The sequence below is a fragment of the Notolepis coatsorum genome (genome assembly GCF_963971535.1).
Source record: "Notolepis coatsorum genome assembly, chromosome: 13".
Taxonomy (NCBI): Eukaryota; Metazoa; Chordata; class Actinopteri; order Aulopiformes; family Paralepididae; genus Notolepis; species Notolepis coatsorum.
In genome coordinates, this window is record NC_140177.1 from 113,208,769 (window position 1) to 113,236,191 (window position 27,423).

The window sequence follows — 27,423 nt, forward strand, 5'->3', positions numbered from 1 at the left end:
GTGACGTTGTTTGTAGAGCTAAATCTATATTTTATATTATTGCTATGTGTCCATTGTCATTGTCAATTGACAGTATAAACCTTCCCTTCAATATGCCATAAAGAAATAATTTTTTCATCAATACGTTCCCATTTTATAGCGTCGTGAATACGAACGTTATATCGGGTAATTCCTGCAAAGCTAGTTATAGGGCGCTAAGCTAATAATGTTAAATCGATTGGCGTTACGGCCCTACACAAGCTAGAGCTAAAAATCTAAATGCATATGATCGGTATTATGGTCCACCATGAATACATGAAAGGGGGGGGGGGAAAGTCGTTTCTGATTATTGATTACCAATAACGGCATTCGTTATTACAACAACATACGCTGACCGGGTGGTTGGCTATTAGAACAAGGCCCGATCAGGCTGAAATTGACGTCAAATCGCTCTTACCTGTGGACGGTTGGATTCCAAAAATAATTTCCCAGTTATTGATCGCCATCTGATAGATCGATATGTCTATTGGCTGATGCTATATTCCTTTACTGCATACTGAATTCGGCGTCGCAATAAGTATTCGAGGCGATCGGTTGAAGCCATAGCTTCAGGCTAACAGAAAGATTTACCCGGAATGAAAAAAAAGTTACACACCGTCTGCAACAAGGATTACTCCATTCTCGAGACAGCGCCACTACCAGGATCTGGCTGGTACGGCACTTTTCCGAATCCCAAAAGCATTTTCCAGCCAACATACAGCTCTGTGACATTGAGTAAGATATTAAAATGGAATAAAAGCAAAAACGAGTCAATAAAGTATATATATATATGGTTGGCCCTTTAACACATTGAGTGCCAACGACGAGATTAGTCGTGCTAACTCGCGACTACAGTACATGTTGACTGCAAGCAAGTCATTGATAAGCGAGGGGTGTTTTAGATCCATAGCCATAATTTAAGATATAGTTTAAGCCTTCGCAAATGTCCCCGACCTCCCATTGACTTCAGTGCTGGCACTCTAGCCCAGGAGTTCCCAAACTTTTCAGGCCGCGACCCAAAAATAACGGGGTCAGAGAGCCGCAACCCCCACTATTATAGGAGGTAAAAAAATAAAAAAATTCATATTTTTTTTATAAATGGAAATGTATGGTTGAAACATGCACACGTTCAAATGCACACACACTAATAATCATTGGTGGCTTTTAACCAGGGCCGGACTGGGGAAATCATTCAGGCCAGGAAATATAGTGCAAAATATAGCCCCAGTCAGGCCACTTTTTAAGCAGGGGGTCTGGGGGTCCCCCACCAGAACATTTCTTGTAACAAAGACTTCATTTCCTGCATTCTGGTGAAGGCATTTTTTTTTATATGTACCCTTTAAATGCCAGTGTTTGTGATGGCATCACAAATTATTGTTAAAAAACAGGCTAGCATATGTATGATTAGCAACAACACTGATTTTGATGGATTTTCAGTTTTTTTGTAATGTCAGATTGAAAATAATACAATCTTTTATTCAACTTCAGCCCTGATCATAACACCACATATTAATTTTATAATTCTAACCCTTTAAATGCCAGTGTGTGTGATGGCATATATTTGCAATATATCAAATGCAAAGTCGATTTTTCTGGGGGGGATTATTACAGGCTAGCATGTGTCAATGATTAGCAACAACAGTTTTTTGTAAGGGTTGTCAATCACATGCGGCTCCTTTTGTGTGTGTGTGTGAGAGCAAGAGAGAGAGAGAGAGAGAGAGATAGTTCTCCAACTTGTGTGAGTTGCAGTGATCTCCTGGTTGTTCCCCACCTAGGTTATCGAACGATTGCGCTGCTGCAACTAGACACACTGTCCTGGCCTGCTTCTAAGTTCAGTGGCCTGACTGCAAAAAAATATTTTATTTTTATAAAAAAATTTGGATTATTATTATAAAAAAAAAAAATTGAAATCATCTGGCGACCCCCGCGGCGGCTCGCGACCCTCCTGTGGGTCGCGACCCCGACTTTGGGAACCCCTGCTCTAGCCCATATATGGTCAAAGGGGCGTGGCACTCAATGTATACGTGGTTGGCCCCGAAACGGTTAACTACAGCAAGCAATGCTGTTTGTTATTTAAGATGAGGTCGGACTCAGCACTGACAGATTTGCGTTCATTGTGCTGCTTTTATAAAGCCTCAAATGACGGCTTACAATATTTCATGAAAGCAAAGTGTTTAGTTTGTCTAAGATTTAAAAAGGTTTAAACTTTACAGCACTGACAAAAATAAAAGATTTATAACTTCGAATTAAAATCGAATCTTGGCCCCGAAGCTTCGAATTCCAAAAAAAATAATCGAAGGTCAGCCCTATACCTTTGATTTGGAAATATTTAGAGTTTCAGGCGAGCAACCCAAACGATTTTGGGCATAATGCATTATAACTAAGGCTGTCAAATTTAACGCGATATTAACGCGTTAACTCCCGATTCTATTAATGCCACTAATTTTTTTAACTCAAGATTAACTAAAACTTTTTTTTTTTTTTTTTTTTACTAGACTTCACTCAGGTGTATTATTGATGCTCTCATTGATACTATGTTTGTTTCTGAAGTGTGTGTGTGTGTGTGTGTGTGTGTGTGTGTGTGTGTGTGTGTGTGTGTGTGTGTGTGTGTGTGTGTGTGTGTGTGTGTGTGTGTGAGATATAGAGAGAGAGGGGGGTGAGAGAGATGAGGAAGGGGCAAGAGAGAAAGAGAGCTGGGAGAGTGTGTGTGTGAGGGAGAGAGGGGGGTGTGTGATTAATCAGCCCTTGTGTGTGTGAATGTAACAAGTTCCTAACGTTTTCTTTCCCCTATTATTTCATGCACACTTTATTCATTGTTTTAAATTATTATTTTAAAGTTATTTTGTGCATCACTCTGTTTTGAATTTGATGCAAATTTGCAATGCATGAGGGTCATCCTTTTGTGTTAAATGGCTGCATAAAGCAAGCATTTGTTGACTTGCATGTTAATAAGAGTATTAAAACTTGGAACTTGAAAAAGATCCGTTTAAGGTAAAAAAAAAAAATGCGATTAATTTGCGATTAATCGCGAGTTAACTATGGACAATCATGCGATTAATCGAGTTAAATATTTTAATCGTTTGACAGCACTAATTATAACACGTCATATCTCGCGATCTAGGAAAAAATACTTTTGGAAAGGGGCGATGTTTAGCATGGAATAGCATCTCCTATCTCAATCGAAGTTGAGTTATTTTATTAGCTAATATTATTTTACAATTGAATGTATGTTTTATTTTTTTTTATGTATTATTATTTTTTTTTTTATACAAGTCGATTATTCATTTGAATATAGAATAAAGAATATTCGTTGACAGCCCTACTTAACAGTAACTGCACACTACGCCACCCTGGAGTGGAACATGGAAAGCCACGTTCTGTAAACTTTCCCCAACTGTACCAAAATTAACCGTGAACCGTGACTTCAAAACCGAGGTACGTACCGAACAGTGGTTTTTGTGTACCGTTACACCCCTACCTCTGAGTGGCACTGGACAATAAACACAGCTTCAACCAGCACACAAATGACAAACAAAAAAAGGAACCATCAGTCATCCGTAAGCTCTATGTTAACCCCCATCTCCTCCTACTATTGTAAAAGAGCATTATTCAGTCCATCCTACTGTACTGTTCCACCTGCTTCTTTAACATGCTATCCGTTACTAACGGGCCAAACTCATACGCAAAACCAACACGCAACCTCACAGACCTAAACAATAGGCCATTGCACGCATTGCAAAATCAATAGAACAGGACATCACACACTCACTCAATCACTACCTTACCCTACTGCCCTCCGGGTGCAGGTACAGAACCCTGGGGTACAGAAGGGGAACCTGCTTTTCCGCTTTGGGAAAAACCTGATCCCAGTAGCCGTAGCCGCCTTAAAGGAATACGCCAACATTTTGGGAAATTAGCTTATCGTCTTCTCCAGAGAGAGACAAGAAGATAGATACCAGTTTCCTCGCTATCTGGCTGCACGTTAGCCTAGCTTAGCACAATGAATGGAAGCGGTCATGCCCGCTTCCATTCATTGTGCTAAACTAGGCTAACGTGCAGCCAGATAGCTTTCTACTGAACGCACAGAGAGGAAACTGGTATCAATCTTCTTGTCTCTCTCTGGAGAAGACAGTAAGCTAATTTCCCAAAATGTTGGCGTGTTCCTTTAAACAAATGTTGTTATGGTGTGCTGTTGTATATACCGTTTTGATATGATGTTGTATGTGCTGTTGTCTGATGAGTACAGTGATGTGAAAAGGAATTTCCCCTTGGGGACAATAAAGTCTAAGTCTACTTCATGTTGATGCAATATTTGGGCTCAAAATCAACAAGGAAAAACTTCAGCATTTCATGATTGTTACTTTGTTTTTGCGATACTTTGAATGTTTTCTGCTTCACTAGATGAGATGCAATACAAATCTGCAGTGAGTTATGTCGAGGTTCTGTGGTTATATGCTATGGAGGAAGCTGCAGTGGTTAGACCCGCCCGCTATGTGTGGGCTGGGAGAGACAACGCTGTAGCGAGACAAAAGCGGAGCGACCACTCACAGTTGGTGATGTCAGGCGGAGCGAAGCTGTCACTCATGAAGACACTGTTGGGTTTAGCCACTTTCAAGTAGACCACGTCGGGGGTGTTCTTCAAGGCAGTCACGGCGTGCTCGTGGCTCACTTCCTCAAGGCAAGCACTGTTCACCTACATGGCACGAGACGGGGGAATACAGTTTACAAGATCTGTGCCGAAAAGAATGCTCCGGTATGGTCAGATTATCCATTTGGACAAGAACACACACGCACACATACAATGCCTTCGGAAAGCATTCAGCCCTTTTCACTTTTTTCCACATTTTGTTGTTTTATAGACTTGATATATGGTGGTTCCTGCTTGGGGACCAGGTGTCTCCCGGGCCTTTCTGTGTGGAGTTTGCATGTTCTCCCCGTGCTCGCAAGGGTTTCCCCTCCAGAAAAAGAGATAAACCCAATGGAAAAACATGCAGAACAGATTGCTAACATTGTTTGTCTATGAATACCCTGAAGTCTGAAAGTTGGCATTTTCCCCCATTCTTCTATCGTAGTAAAATGTGCTTCCTGTTCCCACTTCTCCTTGATATATGCTGTAGTCATCCATTTCTGTAATCCATTATATACTTTCTCTATAATCCTTCTACACGGTTCCGAATTGTATGCTGCTATGAATAGCTTGTATATATATACCTTATAGATATACTTATGATATTTTGTAATGGTTTGATTTAAATAATAATGACGTATTTGGAGATATCTATAGAAATCATGATTTCTCAATCCACGTCTCAATTTCAGCTCCTGAAAGCACTCTATTACCCCCTTCTTGGTATACAGTTTATAATGGAATGTGAGAACACATTTGGGCTAAAAACATGTTGCTTTTTTGCATGCAGTACAAAGATCTTATTTGTATCCATATTTAAATACAGATTTATATGTATTTAAATTGTAATAAACGTGTATAGATTGATGGCAACATTTATTTTTAATCCAATCCTTTTTTAATTCTACAACACAAAATGTGGAAAGTGAAGGAGGCTGAATACTCTCCGAAGGCACTTTATAAGACAAGTGGTCTTACAGCCAGAAGTTTGTCTCCTATCTGTAGCCTTCCGTCTTTGTGTGCGGCTCCTCCTTCGATGATCTTGGTGACATAGATGCTATTGTCCCCAGGGATGTGTTGGTTTCCCACTCCCCCTGCTATACTGAAGCCCAGACCTGCAGGAAGAGAGCCGTCTGATTATTATCAACATACAAAAGCTTGCAGAGAGGTGGGAGTTACATTGGCAACTGTTTCTATATAAAATCATAATTGGAGATTGTGAGATTGTCATGACAATAAGACAAACAAACGTGCAGGCTTTGCAAAAAGCAAAGATGACAGATCAATTAAAACACGTACAACTTGATTGACAAAGGTTGGAGATCAAGGTTTTAAACTCTGCAACAGAGGAGAGAATCTCAAGCTTTATGGACGGTTGGAGTTCATTCCATGAGCTAGAGGGGCATCATAGCAAAATACAGATTTACTCTGTTCCAAGCAAACCTAGGGGGACCTTAAGGACCAGCCAGTCACTAAAACGGGTTCCATAGGTTTCAAAGTTCTATTCCAATAATGGATGTAGTATAAGGAGGTAGATTACCAATAGGGGCCTTAAAAATAACAAATACCAGTGTTTGTTGCACCTCTCCATCAGAGAGGGCCAGCCAACCATCTCATAAAGGACACAGTGATGAGTGTCGTATCTATCATTAGTAATGAATCTGAGGGCAGAGTGATAGACAGAGTCCATAAAAAATTATATATACATAATATACATATACATATATATATACATATATAATTATTAATTTGTCACATGACTTTGTTTTATTTTGCTTCATATCTCAACACCCACCTGGGCTGCAGCTCTTTGTTTTTTAGACTGCTGCCAACTTGCAATGTTATTTCAGCAGGTTTCAGTTTATTAAGTATTAAGTTAAGAGTTTCATGTACATACAGTATGTGCCTTTTCTGTTTTACAGTTATTGAAGTTTGAAGTTACATAATTGAATACCCTAGTTTAGGGCTGGGCGATATAACGATAACGATAAATATGGCGATATATTTTAATAATCGATATCGAATATCGAAATAAAAAAAAAAAATCGAAAAATCGTTTTTTTTTTTATTATTATTATTTTGTTTACCTGCAACAGGGCAGTTTTAAAACCAGAGACAGTGGACAGACTTGTCTTTCTTGCCTGCAACTTAAAGTAATGGCTTTGCTTGTCCAAATGACAATACTGACCAAATTCAGATTTCTTTTTCTCTTGTCCATTTATTTTGTTTGCTTTCTAATTTAAAATACATTTTGAAACCGTCTGTACACAGTAGGCTATGTGTGCTAGCAGAACTAGACTCCAGTCACGAGTCACAGTGCACATGTGCGGTGGTTTGTCCACCAAAAAAGCGCCAAAAGATCAAAAATAAACTAGCAGAGCCAGAACTGTTCAACTCCTCTGGAGCCACAGCCAGCAGAGAAGCCGGTTTACTTTAGCTTTTAAACCAGCTGCAGCCTGAGAACTGGAGTGTGAGGGGATGTAACACTAAAGATGGCGGCAATGACAAAGAATTGCTGCAAAATAAACATACATCTGTTGTTAAACATTTTTTTTTTTTTTTTTTTATATATACTTATAACAATTCGATAATTATCGATATCGAGAAATAAAATAAAATTATCATATCGTTATCGCGATATGATTTTTTTCCATATCGCCCAGCCCTACCCTAGTTACAGTACAGCAACCAAATTAAACTGTATCAAGTCAACTGACAATGTGAATAGTATGAAAAAAATAAAGGATTTTTCAACAAAAAAATAAAAAATCTCCTGCGAAATAAGCTGTGACCTGTTTTGACCTGCACCTCAAAGAATCAGAATCGAGAATTGTTTAGAACAGAAATGGAGAATCGGAATCGTTCAAATCCAAACGATGCCCAACCCTTATGTGTACACAATAATATTCAATGTTTCTGGCTCTAGAAAACAGCATACATTAAGTTTTACTAGCATTAAGAATGTATATCAACATAGACCTGCAAGGACAGGCATTATTATTATCATCAACATACACCTGCAAGGACAGGCATTCATATTATCAACATACACCTGCAAGGACAGGCATTATTATTATCATCAACATACACCTGCAAGGACAGGCATTAAGGCGAGACACTGCAGGTGAATAGTCAAATATACTTTTTTTGTTGATTTTGAGATTTTGTTATATTTTGCTTCCTAAACATGTCTTCTATGAAACTAGTGACAATAAAACGTCAATAACACACATTTAGTTGTTTATTTTACATCATTTTGCCTTATTGCATCCATAAATGTGCACATATTTAACACTTTGGTTGCCTAAGGTTAAATTAATGATATACCATAGATTGCCAGCGCTATTTGTCTATGGAGAAAGTCCCCTTCTTTGCAGGGCTATAACTTTTTAAATTCTATTGCTACATTGCCATTATTAGGGCCCATTCAAAGTCCTATATGTATTGTTCATTGTGTAGCAACGTTAAACTTTTTCATTCACATATTCATAGTAAAGTATGGTCTAATGCAGGGGTGGCCAACCAGTCAGAGACTAAGAGCCACAAAAAAATGACTGTGGTACCACAAAGAGCCACACCATATACCAGCGTTTCTCAACCTTTTTTTTCAGTCACGGCACCCTTCATGTGTTTATAGGTCTCACCCTCTGGCCTCTGAAGTTGCTAATGTCTTTTTTATTTGGGCCTCACAGGGTTAAAAGTACCCTGTGAGACCCACGGTTGCAAAATTACAAAATCACTTTTAGCCATTTAAAAAAATAATGTTTATTTAAAAATTTTTAAAGGGGAACTATTTTACAATTTCTTTCACTATTTGGGCACTTTTACACAATTCCTGTGAGTCTATGGAACACCTAGGTTTTTTTCAAAAAAAATTCATTGTTTTGTATTTCTAATCAAGTACTAAAAACCGCATTTTTCTACCTCAAGATCTTAAGCCGTTTTGAGGCTGGGCTCCAACCACTGTGTGGCCTGGTGCCAACTGCCACATCAACTGCCACATTATTATGCAGCTGAGAAATCTCTGACATCACAGATATGCACATTTTCAGATGACTCAGTTCAGTGAGGGTGAATATTGTGAGAGGAGAATTGGAAGAATTCGCCAATATGAGAATTAGAGACATATATCCTATTAATATAAGTCCACATAGCTAAGAAACAATGGTAAACACTGAAAAAAGCCATTTATAAGATAGTTCCCCTTTAAGCACATGTATAGTCAATTGGTCCTGTTGTTCAGCCTCACAATGCTATTTGATAGTAAATGTGTTTATATGTCCCACCCTCTGAAGTTGCTAATTTCTTTTTAATTTGGGCCTCACAGGGTTAACCTCTTAAGCCCGAGATATACAGTAAAAGTGTATATTTTCAGCATTATGTTTGTTTACCAATTATTTTAACTGTTATTAGTGAAATATAAGATTATAGAAATCTCAGGGCATTGAGTCGGAAACCGGCGCATATTGACAGGAGGAAGTGGCACAGCCAAAAGTGAGTGTAGTCTTTTGAAGGAAGAGACTCAGGGCTTTCAAATTTCGAAAAACTACCCTACCCAGCTCACACCAGCCCCTGTCAATCATCTGACTTCTGGATTTACTTTTTAATTTCTCTTATTTTTTGGGATTATCTCCCACAAACCTGAACGTTATTGCCATAAAACAGAACGCAGTTAGTTTCTCTACCTTTCTGTGAATGTCTTGCAAAAAACGGTGTTGCAATATGATGAAAAATGGTGGAGAAATTTACATTATAAAAAAGATGGCAGAATTCAGTACTGTATCTACAAAACCTTCTGTTTAATCATCTTCCCTTTATTCATTTGCTTAGATTTTTCAGGTCTGGTCAATTTTAGCATGGTGTTATTTACAGTCAAAGATAATTTTTTTTTTAAATAGAATTGATATTCTCCTTTGGTTCATTACAATTTACTCAAGCCTAGTAACAGACACACTATTTCTGACACTGATCCATATATGTCCCTAGATTCAGATACCAAGAACATGCAAATGGACCATTTAAAAAAAAATTGTAAATGTTTATTCTACGTCCTTATGGAATGAGTGACATACAAAAAAAAAAGTAAAAAAAAAAAAAAAAAAAAAAAATTTATGGATGGAAGAGCCGCACATCGACGGGCAAAGAGCCGCATGCGGCTCGCGAGCCGCGGGTTGGCCACCCCTGGTCTAATGTATAAGTATGTTTTCATCTCTTTCTGCAGCTTTCTCCAGAACGTGATATATAGCCCCAAATGCATTATATTGATGATGAAATACAGTTTGATGGCAATCAGCGCGATATAAAAAATTCCAACTAGACGTACTTCTAGAAGTTACTACACGTCATCTGATGTTGACCGGATGGGCGAGGGGGCGTTTATAATTCCGTGGGCAGCGTTATACCAATCATCTAATGTGGGTCAAATGTTGATAATATCAGTTATTATCGAAGAAGGTAACGTTACACGCTGAAACTCACCCCAGTCTCCGCGCGCCGTTGGGCGATCATCGTCGAGTAGAAATTTTATCATTATGGGATATATTTTTACCCGGTCCATCTCCAGCTTGTATAATGGTATATACGTCCAAATCATGTTGTTTATCGAGTTATTGGCAATCGATCACCGTGTAGCGTGACGAGCCAGAGTCACATGAACCATAGCGAGCGCCCGGAAGTACTACGGTCGTCATGACAACCTCTATTCAACATCCTGTTTTGGCGATTGCGCCGATCGGCCACCAGATGGCGTTCCTGAACCGCCAGAGAGCTCAGTGGGTCCTGCTGGTGGATCTCAGGCCAGCGGAGGGACATTATGAATCCGATCGCAGATTTTTGAAATATTGATATAAGGACGCTGTACAGCGTCCCCCGGCAACTTTAGCATGGCCAGCAAAGACGTGAAAAGACGTGTCCCGGCACTCAAAGTGTTAATGGAGAAGTGCCTCATTTGCATATATAAACATACATTTCAGAAAACTTGCAATATATTTTTTCTTAGTTTATATGTACATAACAAATTGGGAAAGTTTCATAGTGATATCTATTCAAATATTTTTTGCCTATTAGGGGGTACTACACTGTACTACACTGTTTGTAGCCTGTGTGTAGTTCTGTTCAGTTCAATAACATCATTATTATTATTATTATTCAGTTATCAGGCATGTGTTTAGGTTGTCTATTACTAATGGTTTGATTAGGTATTGTGTTTGTAAATATCTGTTTAAAAAAAAGAAGTATGACATTTTACAATACAGAACTTTGAAGGCGTTTTCCCAAAAATGAGTTTTAAGAGTTTTTCCTCATACTCTGAGCCAGAAATCTCCACTTCAGTAGCACTCACATACACAAAACCTTCCAGTTCTATTCATATCTATGTTCTGAAGGTATTTACAGAAGGGTTTGTTGATATCGCATTCATACCCTGATTTATATCACATTTTATTCCTAAAAACATGGCGAAATATGGAATTTTACCATAAAAATTGACTGAATGGAGTATTTTCTGATTTATGGAGTGATAAAAAGAGATATCCAAAATCCCCTCTGTAATAACCTTTGGCTCTAATATGTCAACAAAATGAAACTATAATTTTGAAAATGGCTTTATCCAATGTTCAGATTTCTGTCCTGGAATTATATGCAAATTAGTGCATATTTAAGTAGATCATACCTCATTTGCATATTTAAACATACTATTTCAGAAAACTTGTAATACAAAAAAGTCTTGTCTTAATATAAGTAATCAACTGGGGAAGTTTCATTGTGATATCTATCAGTTAATTTTTTTACCCTATTCACCTGCAGTGTCTCCCCTTAATATTATCAACATACACCTGCAAGGACAGGCATTATTATTATCATCAACATACACCTGCAAGGACAGGCATTATTATTATCAACATACACCTGCAAGGACAGGCATTAATATTATCAACATACACCTGCAAGGACAGGCATTATTATTATCATCAACATACACCTGCAAGGACAGGCATTAATATTATCAACATACACCTGCAAGGACAGGCATTATTATTATCATCAACATACACCTGCAAGGACAGGCATTAATATGATCAACATACACCTGCAAGGACAGGCATTAATATGATCAACATACACCTGCATTTTTTGTCAAATTTCCCACAGGGATAATAAACGTATTTCTATTCTATTCAAGGACAGGCATTATTATTATCATCAACATACACCTGCAAGGACAGGCATAATTATTATCAACATACACCTGCAAGGACAGGCATTATTTGAAAAGGCATGACAAACACTGGACTGGCACATTTCACTTTAGAAGAACTTGTAAAGAAATCAGCAGTCTTACCTGTATCTAAAGTAATCTACAAGTAAGTTAGCGACCACTGCGATCATCCTCTATCAACACCATCATTCCTCCTAGGTGTCAGGGTCCTCATTCCCTTCCATTCATTCATTTTGGGGACCACGTCTAAATATCATACGTCTGAAGTATAAACAAACTACTGCTGTACAGATTTCAATAAAATAGACAATTCTGAGTCAAAAGTATGAGGAATGGTGGTGTTGACAGAGGATGACTTATATAGATGCACTTAGATAGAGGTAAGACTGCAGAAACTTGACAAGTTCTACTTAAGTGTAGAAATATCCCTTTAACATCAGCATAAATCAGGGAGAATAAAACTTAAGTGTAAGAAACAAAAGCAAAAACGAAAAAACACCAGCAAAAGCACATTTAAGCATGTTTCCTTGGAGACCGAAACTTTGTTCTCATGCCAGGGCTCTTGTCTGAATAACCATGAGGCCCCTGGGTGACTTCACTAAAGCTACTTGGCAAAGAGAAATATAAGACACATCCACATAATTTCCATGTTACAATGGTTACAAGATGTAGAATACAAAACGTCAAGATGTGCTTTAAGTGCAGACATTCAGCTTGAATTTTAGGGTATTTACATCCAAATCAGGTGAACAAATCAGGAATTACAAAGGTTTCTACATGCGCACCCTTCTTTTTAAGAGACCAAAAGTAATTGGACAAACTAACAATCCATAAATAAAATGGTACATTTTAATACTTGGTTGCAAATCATTTCCAGGGCATGAAGTCCATAGACATCACCAGACATTGGGTTTTATCCCAAGTGTCTTCAGTTCCTGCTTGTTCTTGGGGCATTTTACCTTAATGTTTGTCTTCAGTGAGTGAAATGCATGCTCAATTGGATTCAGGTCAGGTGATTGACTTGGCCATTGCATAACATTCCACTTCTTTGCATTAAAAACAACTATTTGATTGTGTTTGCAGTATGCTTCAGGTCATTGTCCATCTGCACTGTGAAATGCCATCTAATCAGTTCTGAAACATTTGGCTGAATATGAGTAGATAATATTGCCCTGAAACACTTCAGAATTCATCCTGCTGCTTTTGTCAGCAGTCATATCATCACCAGTTCCATTGGCAGCCATAAATGCCCACACCATAACCACCATGTTTCACTGGATAGGTGGTATTCTTTGGATCATGAACAGTTCCTTTCCTTCATCATACTCTTCTCTTCCCATCATTCTGGTACACATTGATCTTTGCCTCATCTGTCCCTAGGATGTTGTTCGAGAACTGTACAGGCTTCTTTAGATGGTTTTTTTGGCTAATTCTAATCTGGTATTCCGGTTTATGAGGCTCACCAATGGTTTACATCTTGAACCCTCTGTATTCAGTCTGGTGAAGTCTTCTCATGATTGTTGACTTTGACACAGATATGCCTACCTACCTCCTGGAGAGTGTTCTTGATCTTCCCAACTATTGTGAAGGGGATTTTCTTCACCAGGGAAATAATTCTTCTGTCATCCACCACAGTTGTTTTCTGTGGTCTGTGTACCAACCAGTTGATTTTGCCACACCTAGTGTTTTTGCCATCTCTCTGATGAGTTTGTTTTGTTTTTTTAACCTAATGATGGCTTGCTTCACTGATAGTGACAGCTCTATGAACAGATTCCAAATGTAAATACCACACTTGAAATTAACTCTAGACCATGTATCCGTGGAAATTAAACAATGAGAGAATAACACACACCTGGCCATGGAACAGCTGAGCAACCAATTGCCCAAATACCTTTGGTCCCTTAAAAAGGAGGAGGTACATATAGAAATAGTTGTAATTCCTACACCACTCACCTGGTTTGGATGTAAATACCCTCAAATTAAAGCTGAAAGTCTGAATGCTTAAGGCACATCTTGATTGTTCAATTTCAAATCCATTGTGGTGTACAGAGCCACAATGATGAACATTGTGTTCATGTGCAAATATTTACGGACCCAACTGTATATATATACATAGTTATACATGCATGTGGAGGGTACCAACCTTCATCTTAGTTATACATGTTGGATGAGGAGGGCAACAACCTTCATCTTAGTTATACATGTTTGATGTGGAGGGTACCAACCTTCATCTTAGTTATACATGTTGGATGAGGAGGGCAACAACCTTCATCTTAATTATACATGTTGGATGAGGAGGGCAGCAACCTTCATCTTAGTTATACATGTTGGATGAGGAGGGCAACAACCTTCATCTTAGTTATACATGTTGGATGAGGAGGGCAACAACCTTCATCTTAGTTATACATGTTGGATGAGGAGGGCAACAACCTTCATCTTAGTTATACATGTTGGATGAGGAGGGCAACAACCTTCATCTTAGTTATACATGTTGGATGAGGAGGGCAACAACCTTCATCTTAGTTATACATGTTGGATGAGGAGGGCAACAACCTTCATCAACATGTTCGTTCAATGGAGCAGGTCGCTTAGCTTTGTAGCTCCCACATTTCCACAGATGTGTTGCTCAACAGCTCACTAGAGAAATAGATAGCCGGATAGTTCCCGGGTATTAACACTGTTAAGTCCTAGCCATATTTTCAGAAAATTCACCTAAAAGTACATACCCAAGTAAATGGAAGATTGCTCCACTTCTACAAGGCCATTAGCATGTTATTGGTATCTAGGGACATCTATGGACCTCAGGGAATGTATTCCCAGTGTGAGAAATATTGTGACTGTTAAGGGCTTAAGAGGTTAACAATACTCAACCAGTATTAACAACAGATAGGGCTAGATCCACAAAGAATGGATTGCACGGAGCAAGTTGCACCCTTACTTACAATTCATTATGAATTGAAAATGGGGGACCCTGAAAGACAAAAGTCTTTCTCTGGTCTGCATCCCCTTAACAATTGTGTGTATTGAGCCGTACTGTATTGTACCCATTCTGCAATCTGTTAATACAATTTTCATTCAATCAATCAATCTGCACGGTGATTCATTGAATGAAAATGTTATTAACAGAATGCAGAATGGGTACAATACAGTACGGCTCAATACACACAATTGTTAAGGGGATGCAGACCAGAGAATGACTCGTCTTGTTTACAAAGTGGTCCCCCATTTTCTCCGTTCTGCGCTTGATATAATTAATCAAATGTCTAATCTAACACATTTAGTTTGCTCATGAAATGCTTAACCTCTTACCGGTACCGGGCCAAGATTTATTTCACGCCACAAATAGATCAATACAGTCCGTATTAAATGATGTTGTTTCTTTTTCAAATGTAGCCAAGAGTAAAGACCCTAACCCTATCAAAACAGCTGTCAACGTGTATATAGCTCACACCAGCCGCCGACAAAGGAAGTGAAAATATTTTTTTCTTACAAGCTTCGACTGTAATGTCATGTTTATATTTCACGGGTCGAACAAACCTCAACGTTATTGCCATAAAATACAACGTATATTGTTTCTTTACCTTTCTGTGAACATCCGAGAGAAAAACGCGACTCAATCCGGTAACATTTAACGCAACTGTCGCCATTACAGTAGATTTCATTGTATTTAGTATTTTATTTATTAACACAGAGTTAAACAAAAGGAAAAAAAATACATAATAACCATATTGTGTAGGATAAATTTAGAAGCCTAGAGGCTTATAGAGAACTTCCCCTATTTTGTAAAATCAAACATACAAAAATATACATATTTATTAGGGCTGACCTTTTTTTGGCAATCGAAGCTTCGGGGCCGAGCTTCGATTTTAATTTGAAGCTTCGGGAAAAAGAATATATATATATATAATTTTATTATATATATATTTTTTTTGTATCTTATGTTGTGGGACTTGTACAGCACTTTGGTAAACTTTGTTGTTTTTAAATGTGCTCTATAAATATAGTGGATTGGATTAATTAATTAAGTAGCCCCTTTCGTGACTGTGACGCAGCCAACAAGGTTTCACTCTGCTGCGCTGCCTGGGTGCAGTGGGGCTGCTCTCACAGCCAACGACATGACATTACATAATTATGTTGCAACCTTCGTCTATCAAGCAAACAATTATATTATATTTAATTTATTATTTATAATTATATCAGACAATGCACCTACAAAAGCAGATGATTACAATTTGGTAACACATTAGTCATAGCAGCATAGGCATAGCCTTATTAATGTTTTGTGTGGCGTCACCGTCGTGCATTTTGGAGGCAAAAAAATAATAATATTTTTTTTAACGTTTTTTTTTATGTTCGAAGCTCATGCCATTGAACGAAGCTTCGAAGTATTTAAGACAGCCCTAATATTTATATTCACGGTCTTTGCTGCCTCTACTGGCCGACTGGTGGTACTACATCCATATTTAACACTGATATTCGAAAGATCTGTGGCTTTTAAAATAGGTATTACACAACCATAATAGAGCCATTTATAGGCCTGGCATTTTATATTCTATATTCTATTTCATATTGCATGTGTCCGGATGCCAAAATTCAGTATTGTATCTACAAAAAACCATTTGTTCATTTGCATAGCTTTTTACTATACTAAATTCAGTGGCATCTTTTTGCTTTTGATCATGGTGTTATTCACCATCAAAGATGGAAAACAATTATAATAATAATAATAATAATAATAATAATAATAATAATAATAATAATAATAATAATAATAATAATAATAATAATAATAATACATATTATCCTTTGGTTCATTACAATTTACTCAAGCATAGTAACAGACACAGTATATCAGTGGGAATACATTCCCTGAGGTCCATAGATGTTGTGGAGCAATTCTTCATTTACTTGGGTACTTTTGGCAAAAATATGGCTAGGGTTTAACAGGTTAATGTAAAGACTTAGCCACCATTATTTATTCCTTTCCATATGATTGAAAAAATAAATGAATAAACTAAAAACACTAACAATAGCTTAGTGTGTGATACCCTAATCTGTCTCACAAAAAAGGTTAATTCTATTCAAGTGAGAGACCATCAAGTCGGTCTGCACCCGAGTAAAGGTTAATTCTATTCAAGCGAGACCATCAAGTCGGTCTGCACCTGAATAATTCGACTATTCAATTAGTTAATTTAATCAAAATCTGTGAGATAGTGTTACTCTCATCACTCCCCTCCTGCAAATAAATGCAATTATGTGAGGGACCATTTTAGTGCTTAAATATCAAAGCGTATTGTGATGCACAAAGATGAGCTACTCATGAGTTATACCTCAACAAGTTATCTTCCTCTCTTATAGTATCTTTGTTGAAAACTAGACTTGTGCTCTAAGAGAGGGGAGAATGGGGATGAGAGGAGGAAGAGGAGAGATGGGAGGGGGAATAGGGAGAGGAGAGGAGGGGGTGGAGAAGGGAGAGTGTGGGGGGAAGGGGGAGAGGGTAGAGGAGTGGGGGGAGAGAGTGGAGGAGAGGGGATATGGAAGAAGCCATCAGTGACATCTCAGGGTAGTCTAGGGCTTGTAGAAAAGCTGGAAAAACATGGGGTGAATAAGGAAAGAGAACAGGATGATTGAAGTGCAAAAGTAGTGAATATTAGAACTCCAGAGCTTTTTATTTATTATAATGTATATAGATATATATTAAAAATGTTATGTCCTTTATGCTACTCAAGCACACGCCAGCCTAGAAACCTGGCTGCCAGGCAGGATCATTAGTTCAGGCAAGATATGATAGTCATGCGTGCCAGGCAGTTAGCAGGTTGATTGCTGTTCTGTTATATGGCACCAGGAGGCGCAAAGCCCGACAGGATAGAATAGCCACAGCGCTTCAGAAATAGGTCTCGAAAGCCGTAGCACACGATGAGAAATATTTCAATCAATTTGACATTCATATGTTTTATTCATCATCAGAATTTTAAATATTCTGAAAGCCCAGACTTTGTTTGCAAAATGCAAAGCCTTAATGAACAGATCGATTATAAAAAGAACAGTGGAGTAGACTGGCGTCATCCTATCGTTTGCGGAGATAACCATTTATAGGCAGTTTGTGTTATTATGAGTTTCAATAAACTCATGGAAACATAATTGTTTGTCCCTGTAAAGGCAGTTTGTGTTATTATGAGTATCAATAAAATCATGGAAACATAATTGTTTGTCCCTGTACTTTTCTTCAGCAGCAGGCTATTATGAGCAAACAAGATTTGTTAGATTGGACATTTGATTAATTATATTAATCGGCTGGGTAGCGCAGTGGACTAAGCACTCGCCTACCACCACAGAGACTCTGGGATCGAATCCAGCTGTCAGCAGTACCTCCGGCTTGGTCAGTCGTCCCTACTAACACAATTGGCAGTGTTAGCGGGTGGGAAGTCGGTGGGGTATGGGCCGGGGTATGTGTCCTGGTCGTTGTAAACTGCAACTCCTACTGGTCGGTCGGGGCGCCTGTTCAGCAGGGAGGGGATCTGGGGGAAATAGCGTGAACCTCCGCACGCATTACGTTCCCCCAGTGAAACTTCTCGCTGTCAGGTGAAAAGAAGCGGCTGGCGACTCCATATGTATCGGAGGAGGCATGTGGTAGTTCTACATCCTCCTCAGGCGCGCAACGACCAGGAAGGTACAAAATACAGAAAAAGCTCAAGAATAAATTATATCAAACTGAGAACAGAGCAATTTAACAACCATAGGCACCACGGATGAATGAAGTATGGCAACCTATTTCACAACATACTGCCTATTGAGAGTAACAGAACAGATAATGGACCTCATGAACAGATAATGGACCTCCTACTAACAAATTTACAAAAGCCATCCTCCGGATGCCTGATCACTCATTCCCTAAACTGAAAGTGTGTTCTTGTACACCTGAATTTGCATACAGAAACGCTCCGCCAGCTCCTGAGAGCAGCTCAGCGCTGCACTCCGGTGGTGCGGACCCTCTGTGATGCCCGTGTGCACAGGGCCGGTGGTGCGGACCCTCTGTGATGACCGTGTGGACCCTCTGTGATGACCGTGTGGACCCTCTGTGATGACCGTGTGCACAGGGCCGAGTCCATGAGCAAAACGAGAAAGCAATTTGCGACTGATAAAAATTAGATTAGATTAGATACCCAGGCCATCAGGATGCTCAACAAACAATAACACTATGTAACAACCATCAAATGCACTCACAGCACACACATCCACACGCACACACTCACTTTAAACAAACAACTCACTGCAGCACCAGCCTTACCCACTTTAGAACACCTAAACACACTTTATATTTATTGGTAAAGAATTTGCACTACAACCCATACCTCATTACACCTTACTGTAAATTGTACCTCATCCCATTTCTGCTTTGCACTGTATAGTATATTGTATGGTAACTCAGTTACTTCTACTCTGCATTGAGCATTGTATATATGTATATACTGAACACTTTTGTCTACGTACTTGACTTCTATTGTATACTTGCTATACCTATTTTATACTTATCTATTTTTGTCTAGCACAGTCTCTGGAGCGTAACAGAAAGAAGCATTTTGTATAAAAGTATTCTGTACTTCTGTATGACAACTAATAAAGAAACTTGAAACTTGAGATTCAAATAGATTTACCAAAATCCTATTCCAATAATGATGTGGTATAAGGAAGTAGCTTCCAATAAGGGCCTTACAAATGAACAAATACCAGTGTTTGTTGCACCTCTTCATCAGAGAGGACCAACCAACCTTCTCATAAAGGACACAGTGATGAGTGTCGTTTCTATCATTAGTGATTAGACTTGTGAAGGAGAACATTTAAATACCTCTGTATGATGATGAGCGCGTTTGAGCGGCTGAATCTGGGTCGTGTTTTTGTGACAATCTATTTGCTATACAATCAAAATGTGTTAGATTGGACATTTGATTAATCATAATCAAGCAGAGAACGGAGAAATGTAACAATCCTCGGCACCGGGCTGTTTCTCCCCTCCTCACCTCCCCTTTACTAGAGACGAAAAGTTACCTGGTGTAACCCAAGCTCCCCTACTGGTTGAGTATCGTTAATACGCCAACTACCTGGCTACCATGCGGCAATGGTAGACCGACCGCGTCTATATTAAAGGCAGCCGAAGAGTGCTTCCGCATTGGCGTTTTACGCTCTGATTGGCCGAGCGCGCGCATGAGCTGCGACACGCTCCTCTAGCCAGGAATCGAAACTCCGTTTAAGCTCCAGAGAGCAAGGCTGAAAATCCACAGTTCTTGCCCCACTGATGGGAGCCGAATCCCGGATCCGAGTTTTCTGATGAATACCCCCAAAATATGGAGGTCCCCGAACGCAATTAAGTATTGATTACGCCGTAACGAATCATTAAAAAAATATACCGTTAACTGGAGTATGTTGTTTCTTTACATATATGTTGGATTAGAGAATTGGTTTGTCATGACAATCCAATAAAAAAAATCGCGATTTACCCGGTGGCTACAACAACACACCATTGTTGTTTACAATGAACGGTGGGGCTGGGCTGTACATTACCTTTGGGCCCCTTCACCAGTTTGATCTCCATCAGCTTCTCAGAGACGGGTTTCCTCCTGCGTACGTAGAGGCGCACCAGTGAGCCGGCCTCCTTCAGCGCCTCCACGGCTCGGCTGTGGGTCACGTCCCGTACATCCGCCTCGTTGACCCGGAGGATGACGTCATTGACCCTGTGGGCAGCGGAGAACACACACACCGGTTAGCCTAGCTGGCCCAAAGGTGGACTTTCTGCCAGAAAAATCTCCAAACCTCCCAGTTTACTGCCTGGCTACACCCCATGAAGACTGGAAATCTCGGGCCACATAACGTGCAACTGTCCAACCCCCCTCACAAACACATGTCGCTATCAAATCCCTCATATACCGTATCTAACTAGACTACTGAAATTCCATACCCCATAACTCCCATTAATGCTAACCTGAGTCAGTATTGTCTTATGTCTCTTACGCCTTTTTTATTCTATGTTTAAATAATGTTGTGTTTTAATGTTTGAATTCTTAATCTGTAAATTGGTAACTAATTCAGTCTAATTACTGTAACATGCCAATGAAGTACTACTACTACTACTACTACTACTACTACTACTACTACTACTACTACTACTACTACTACTACTACTACTACTACTACTACTACTGTACTTCATTCAGCCAGTGCCAATAACTAACTTCACCCTCCACAGACCACATCTGCTTGTAGATTAATAAACTCAACATTCCACCAACTATATTAGAAGTGTCTGGTTGTTTAAATGTTTAGTAGAGTAGACAAACGTCCCTCTCAGATAAGCATTTGGCTAGTAGTTGGGCTTCATTTGACTAGTAGCTGGTCTTACTTTCCCACAATGTACTATAGCCAGTTTGTAAAATTAACCTGGTTTGAAGGGAATAGCCCTTTTTCTAAAACAGAGCTCAGAAATGCTTTCTTCAAAAAGCAGTAGGGGTGTCACGAATTAATCGATTATAAATTATACATAAAAAAATACTGGATCAGGGCGGCTACGTGGCGTAGTGGGCAAGGCGCTCGCCACGAATGCGGAGACGCTGGGCTCGCCTGTTCGAGCCCAGCGCTCCACATTGCTTTCAGTTTAGCTGGTCGTTCATACTAATACACATTGGCCGTATTAGGGGGTGGGAAACTGATGGGTGGGGATCGGGCGTTGTGGACAGCGACTCTTACAGGTCGGTTGGTGCGCCTGCGCAGTAGAATCAGGAAGTGTCGGGGGCAGCGTGAGCCTCCCACGCGTTACTCCTCGCCACTGAGAGATCGAGCTGCGCAGGTGAAAAGATGCGACTGCTGTTACCTCAAGTACCGGAGGGGACTTGTGCTATGTATGACTTAGTCCACATTGCAGCCGGCTTGTGGGAGGCAAGAAACAGCGTTCGTGACAGGGGAGGGTTGAATTGGATGATACGAAATTGGGATGGGAGAAAATATAGAAAATGGGAGAAAAAGTGGATAAAAAAAAAAAATACTGGATCAATGCTTTGAAACATTTCATTGGTGGCAATGTTCCAAAGTGTCTGACGTAAAGACAAAAAAAGAAGAATCATTTTATTCAGAAGCACTAAGATTGTTCAATGCTCTACCATTTTCCAGTTACAGTGCATGGTTCAGACCCATTTCGGTGTGCATTCATGGAAAAATAAGATGCAAGTTAAAACAATAATAATACTAATAAACTGTATTTGTATAGCACCTTTCATACATGAATTGCAGCCCAAAATGCTTCATGGCTGAGATCTCTCTTTTATATTTATATATACGGTATATATATATACGGTATATATATATATATATATATATATATATATATATATATAAATAAAAATGAATTGTTTACTTTAGATCAGGGGTCTCAAACTCAATTTACCTATTTACCTGGGGGCCACTGGAGGTAGAGTCTGGGTGAGGCTGGGCCGCATCAAATATTCCACAAAAAAAGGGTTTCAAGTATTCCAAAAATGTATTAATACATCAACAAACTACCCCTTTGCCTCATCATAAAACCTCAAAAACACCAGCAACTGAGCATTCTCAGTGGTGTCAGTGGACTCATCCACAGCTATGGAAATGCACTGTGCATTTTTTTTATTCTATCACAGCCAGTATTTCAGTTATTCTGGTTGCTGTGCGATCTGAGGAGGATTTGCTTTTGTTTGCCTTCAAACATGGTCTCCATCACTTCAGTCATACATTATTTTATTATTTATGCATCAGAGAATGGCTTCTTGTGTTTAGCCAACACCCATGCCACTGAGTGAGCAGTGACACTTGGTTCCTTTTTATCGTTGTGACATAACTTTAACAATAATTCTGCTTGCAGCTTGATATGATGATTTCATTCCATTTATTTTTGTGGTTCTTAGTGCTGAAAGGTTGCATCAAAATAACTGTGTTTTGTTTCGTATTGGCGTTTCAAATTGCGTTTCAAATTGCCACTCTTCACAAGAGCTACCGTTTCTTGGCACATTGTGCTGGTTGGAGGGAGGATGAACGCATATTCTTCAGTCCATTCACCTTTGAATTGCAGCGATTTTCACTGTTGACTTTTATTTTACTGGCCATCTTTGAACATGCCATATTTTTCTACTAGCTGCCTGCTGGTAAAAATGATGCTACTCGCTACAGTACCTGCAGATTAGACTACCTGTAAATGCGCTGTCAACTCTCGCTCTGACTCTGACCCGTTGAAAGACAACACGCATTCCCGTGAAGACCCGCCCTACTCTGCTCTGATTCGCAGACTGTGGGTGGGGGGATGCTGACGGGACACTGAATATGATTGGACCAAAGCAGTAGACAGACACAGACAGTTGGAGCAGTGCAGAGGAGATAGCAGAGAATTTCGAGGATACCTGCTATACGCACTGATGACAGGATATATTTCCTTCTACTTGGTATCACTCCGGAATCACGTTTCAACCACTAACGTTGCTGCCATGAGCCTGCGCTATGGTAGCCTACAAGTGATAAAACGAATAAAACGGCCAACTCGCGCAACGACTCGGCAACAAGTTGCGTGCGGGCCGCATTAACACTACACTTCAGGGTTAGAAATTAACATTTTTTTTCAAGGGCTTTTTTTGCCCCCCTTAATTGATTTTCGGGGGCTTTTTTTTGTATTTCGGGGGCACTGAATTTTTATGATAAACGGTAGGGGTGGGACGGTTCACAAAATGGAAGGTTTGGTTCATATCACGAATTTGGGGTCACGGTTTTCAGTTCGATATACGTTAATTTTTATTAAAAAAAATTTAACACTCAAATCTAAAAGTCAAGATAGACTGCGCTCACAAATTATAACACTGGGTGCTGAAATCCCGTCGAGTATAATAGAAAAAGAAAGCAATACGCTTGGACCAGCACTCACAGATTTTGGTATATTTAATGGCAGCCTGAAACAAACATGTTTCGGAACATAATCGTTCCGAAACATGTTTGTTTCAGGCTGCAATTAAATATACCAAAATCTGTGAGTGCTGGTCCAAGCGTATTGCTTTCTTTTTCTATAACACTCAAATCTAAACATGTTTCTCATTTATTAAAAATAAAATAAAAGGTTTACAGTGTTTACAGCCTTAAATAATGTTTGGCACACAAAGACCGAACTGACTGAAAAATATAGGCTACATTTGTCAAAGTATTAATTTAGTGCAAACAAACAATATGCTCAGCCAGCACTAGACTTTCCTTTCTTTAATTAATATAAACACACAAAAACAATGTCAACCATGTTTAAATTCCCTGCTTGTCAGTTCTTAATGGAAAGATTCGTTTTCTGCTTGAAATTATTATGTTTCTGTCTACATATATTTAGACTAACATTATTTAAATATTGAGTGCAACTGTGGTGGATTACGTAATTCGGTGAGTTGGAACTATCTATGGGTTGGCGCCGGGTCCCCACGGACATTTTAGCGTGTGGCACCGCCACCTTCAGCTCCGGTCACGTTAGGAGCAGTTCATAACGTCAACAAGCAGCGCGAAAGCGGCAATAGTCCCGGTTGGAGTTAGTAAAACACAGTTGTATGTTAGCCTTCTTGGATGTTGAATAAACGCCTATCATTGTCTTTAAACACCCCGCCTCTCAGACTCCCATTTCCTCCTCTGCTACAGTAGCTAGTAGCTACGGTGTTAGCTGTTGTTGTGAAGGGCTAGCTAGCTAACAGCTACAAACATTGTACAAACTGCTAACGCTATGGCAAGATGTGTGTAGGCCTATGTAATGTTAATGGCTATGTTTTTAAAGTCGTAATGAAGATTGATTTATATTGTGCGTGCCATTTTTACACAAACTGACTAGCACCTGGCTGCTGCTGCAGCCAGTGCAGAACACCGGCTCCGCCAAATGATTTTTTTTTTATTTGCGCGTCATCTGAACCGTATACGATACACAGACGCTCCATTACCGGATAAATATATATATATATAATTAGTAAACTGTCGGGGGCATTAAGTGCCCCCCTTAACTGATTTTCGAGGGCATTTTATCCATTTTCAAGGGCATTATGCCCCAAGCCCCCGTTAATTTCGAACCCTGCTACACTTTGATGTCAAGTAGGGGGCCGCAAAATATCATCCAGCGGGCCGCAATTGGCCCGCGGGCCGCGAGTTTGAGACCCCTGCTTTAGATACATCAATTGATCAATAAAATACTTAAACTATTTTCTCTGTTATTTTAAATACTATATCTCCTGAACTGTACGGCGTAACTGGTGGTGTAACTAGTAAGTGACCCCCCATACGGTAACATGAGTGTTCGAAAAGGTTGGTGGGGGGAAGAACAACAACAACACCGCTCCACCCGAGCCCTGAGGAGACATGTTTGACCACCTGGCAGGCGGATTAGCACGGCTCTCCGAGACGCCTGGCTCACCTCCACCATGGTGATCGACCTCTCTCTCTCACTCTCTCTCCTGACGCCCATCATCACCTGGATCAAATTTGACCGGAGCCAGGGCCCTTTTGCATCATTGATGAAGCAGTGAAAGAAGTCTGAGCGCTCTGGGGGTGTCTGGGATAACAGCTCCAGAAAGGCTGGTGTGTGTGTGTGTGGGGGTATATCGACCAGCCAGGGATCCCCCATGGTGCCCATGACTACACTTTGCCAAGCCCTGTTTCTGTTTGCTAGCATTCAACCACACACTGGCTTCCTTGACAATGTTGTGCCCACGGTCGCGCAACATTAATATCCTCAGACCTTCTGTGCGACTCACAAAAGCTGTGCACTTTTCACAAACCACTTTATAACACCATTTGCAGTTGAAAAAAGGTAATAAACCGCTATATAGTGATATTACAGTATCATGATAATCATGAGGCCTCTGGTGATTCCCTTATTATTTAGGCAGTCTGAGAAAATCAAGACGTCCAACCTAAAACAGAATGGACATTGTGCTGTTCCAATGCTCTTGCACAGTTAAGTCAATATCTATAAAATAAAAACACAAGAGAACCGTCTCCCTGAGATGGAAATCAAAGCATGATAATCAAGTGATCAAGCGTTTTGGAGTTGGTCCATTGACAATGAATTAGTGTCCAACTTTGTGGGCTGAATTTTTGTTTGAGCTTTTACATCCAAATTAAGCTTTATTTAAAAGTATGGCTTACAGCTGTCAATCAGAAAATGTACACATATCCCAGTAAAATCACCATGGATACTGTCATAGTGTCCTCATATCCCAGTAAAATCACCATGGATACTGTCATAGTGTCCTCATATCCCAGTAAAATCACCATGGATACTGTCATAGTGTCCTCATATCCAAGTAAAATAACCATGGATACTGCCATAGTGTCCTCATATCCCAGTAAAATCACCATGGATTGGATACTGCCATAGTGTCCTCATATCTCAGTAAAATCACCATGGATACTGTCATAGTGTCCTCATATCCCAGTAAAATCGCCATGGATACTGCCATAGTGTCCTCATATCCCAGTAAAATCACCATGGATACTGTCATAGTGTCCTCATATCCCAGTAAAATCGCCATGGATACTGCCATAGTGTCCTCATATCCCAGTAAAATCACCATGGATACTGTCATAGTGTCCTCATATCCAAGTAAAATAACCATTAATTGGATACTGCCATAGTGTCCTCATATCTCAGTAAAATCACCATGGATACTGTCATAGTGTCCTCATATCCCAGTAAAATCACCATGGATACTGCCATAGTGTCCTCATATCCCAGTAAAATCACCATGGATACTGTCATAGTGTCCTCATATCCCAGTAAAATCACCATGGATACTGCCATAGTGTCCTCATATCCCAGTAAAATCACCATGGATACTGCCATAGTGTCCTCATATCCCAGTAAAATCACCATGGATACTGCCATAGTGTCCTCATATCCCAGTAAAATCGCCATGGATACTGCCATAGTGTCCTCATATCCCAGTAAAATCACCATGGATACTGCCATAGTGTCCTCATATCCCAGTAAAATCACCATGGATACTGCCATAGTGTCCTCATATCCCAGTACAATCACCATGGATACTGCCATAGTGTCCTCATATCCCAGTCAAATCACCATGGATACTGCCATAGTGTCCTCATATCCCAGTAAAATCACCATGGATACTGCCATAGTGTCCTCATATCCCAGTACAATCACCATGGATACTGCCATAGTGTCCTCATATCCCAGTAAAATCACCATGGATACTGCCATAGTGTCCTCATATCCCAGTAAAATCACCATGGATACTGCCATAGTGTCCTCATATCTCATTAAAATCACCATGGATACTGCCATAGTGTCCTCATATCTCAGTAAAATCACCATGGATACTGCCATAGTGTCCTCATATCCCAGTAAAATCACCATGGATACTGCCATAGTGTCCTCATATCCCAGTAAAATCACCATGGATACTGCCATAGTGTCCTCATATCTCAGTAAAATCACCATGGATACTGCCATAGTGTCCTCATATCTCAGTAAAATCACCATGGATACTGCCATAGTGTCCTCATATCCCAGTAA

At 39.7% G+C, this 27,423-nt stretch overlaps 1 protein-coding gene across 9 annotated transcripts in view; it reads right to left on the bottom strand.

The window, feature by feature from the left end:
* dlg1b (discs large MAGUK scaffold protein 1b) overlaps window positions 1–27,423 on the bottom strand; it is a 408,802-nt gene that overhangs the window by 107,822 nt on the left and 273,557 nt on the right. For all 9 annotated transcript variants that reach the window (XM_084328063.1, XM_084328064.1, XM_084328060.1 and 6 more), the window contains 3 exons: window positions 20,421–20,590; window positions 5,624–5,760; window positions 4,567–4,711 (listed from right to left, as the gene is read on the bottom strand). In XM_084328063.1, coding sequence (XP_084184189.1) covers window positions 4,567–4,711; window positions 5,624–5,760; window positions 20,421–20,590 — 452 coding nt within the window. The remainder of the gene's footprint in view (window positions 1–4,566; window positions 4,712–5,623; window positions 5,761–20,420; window positions 20,591–27,423) is intronic.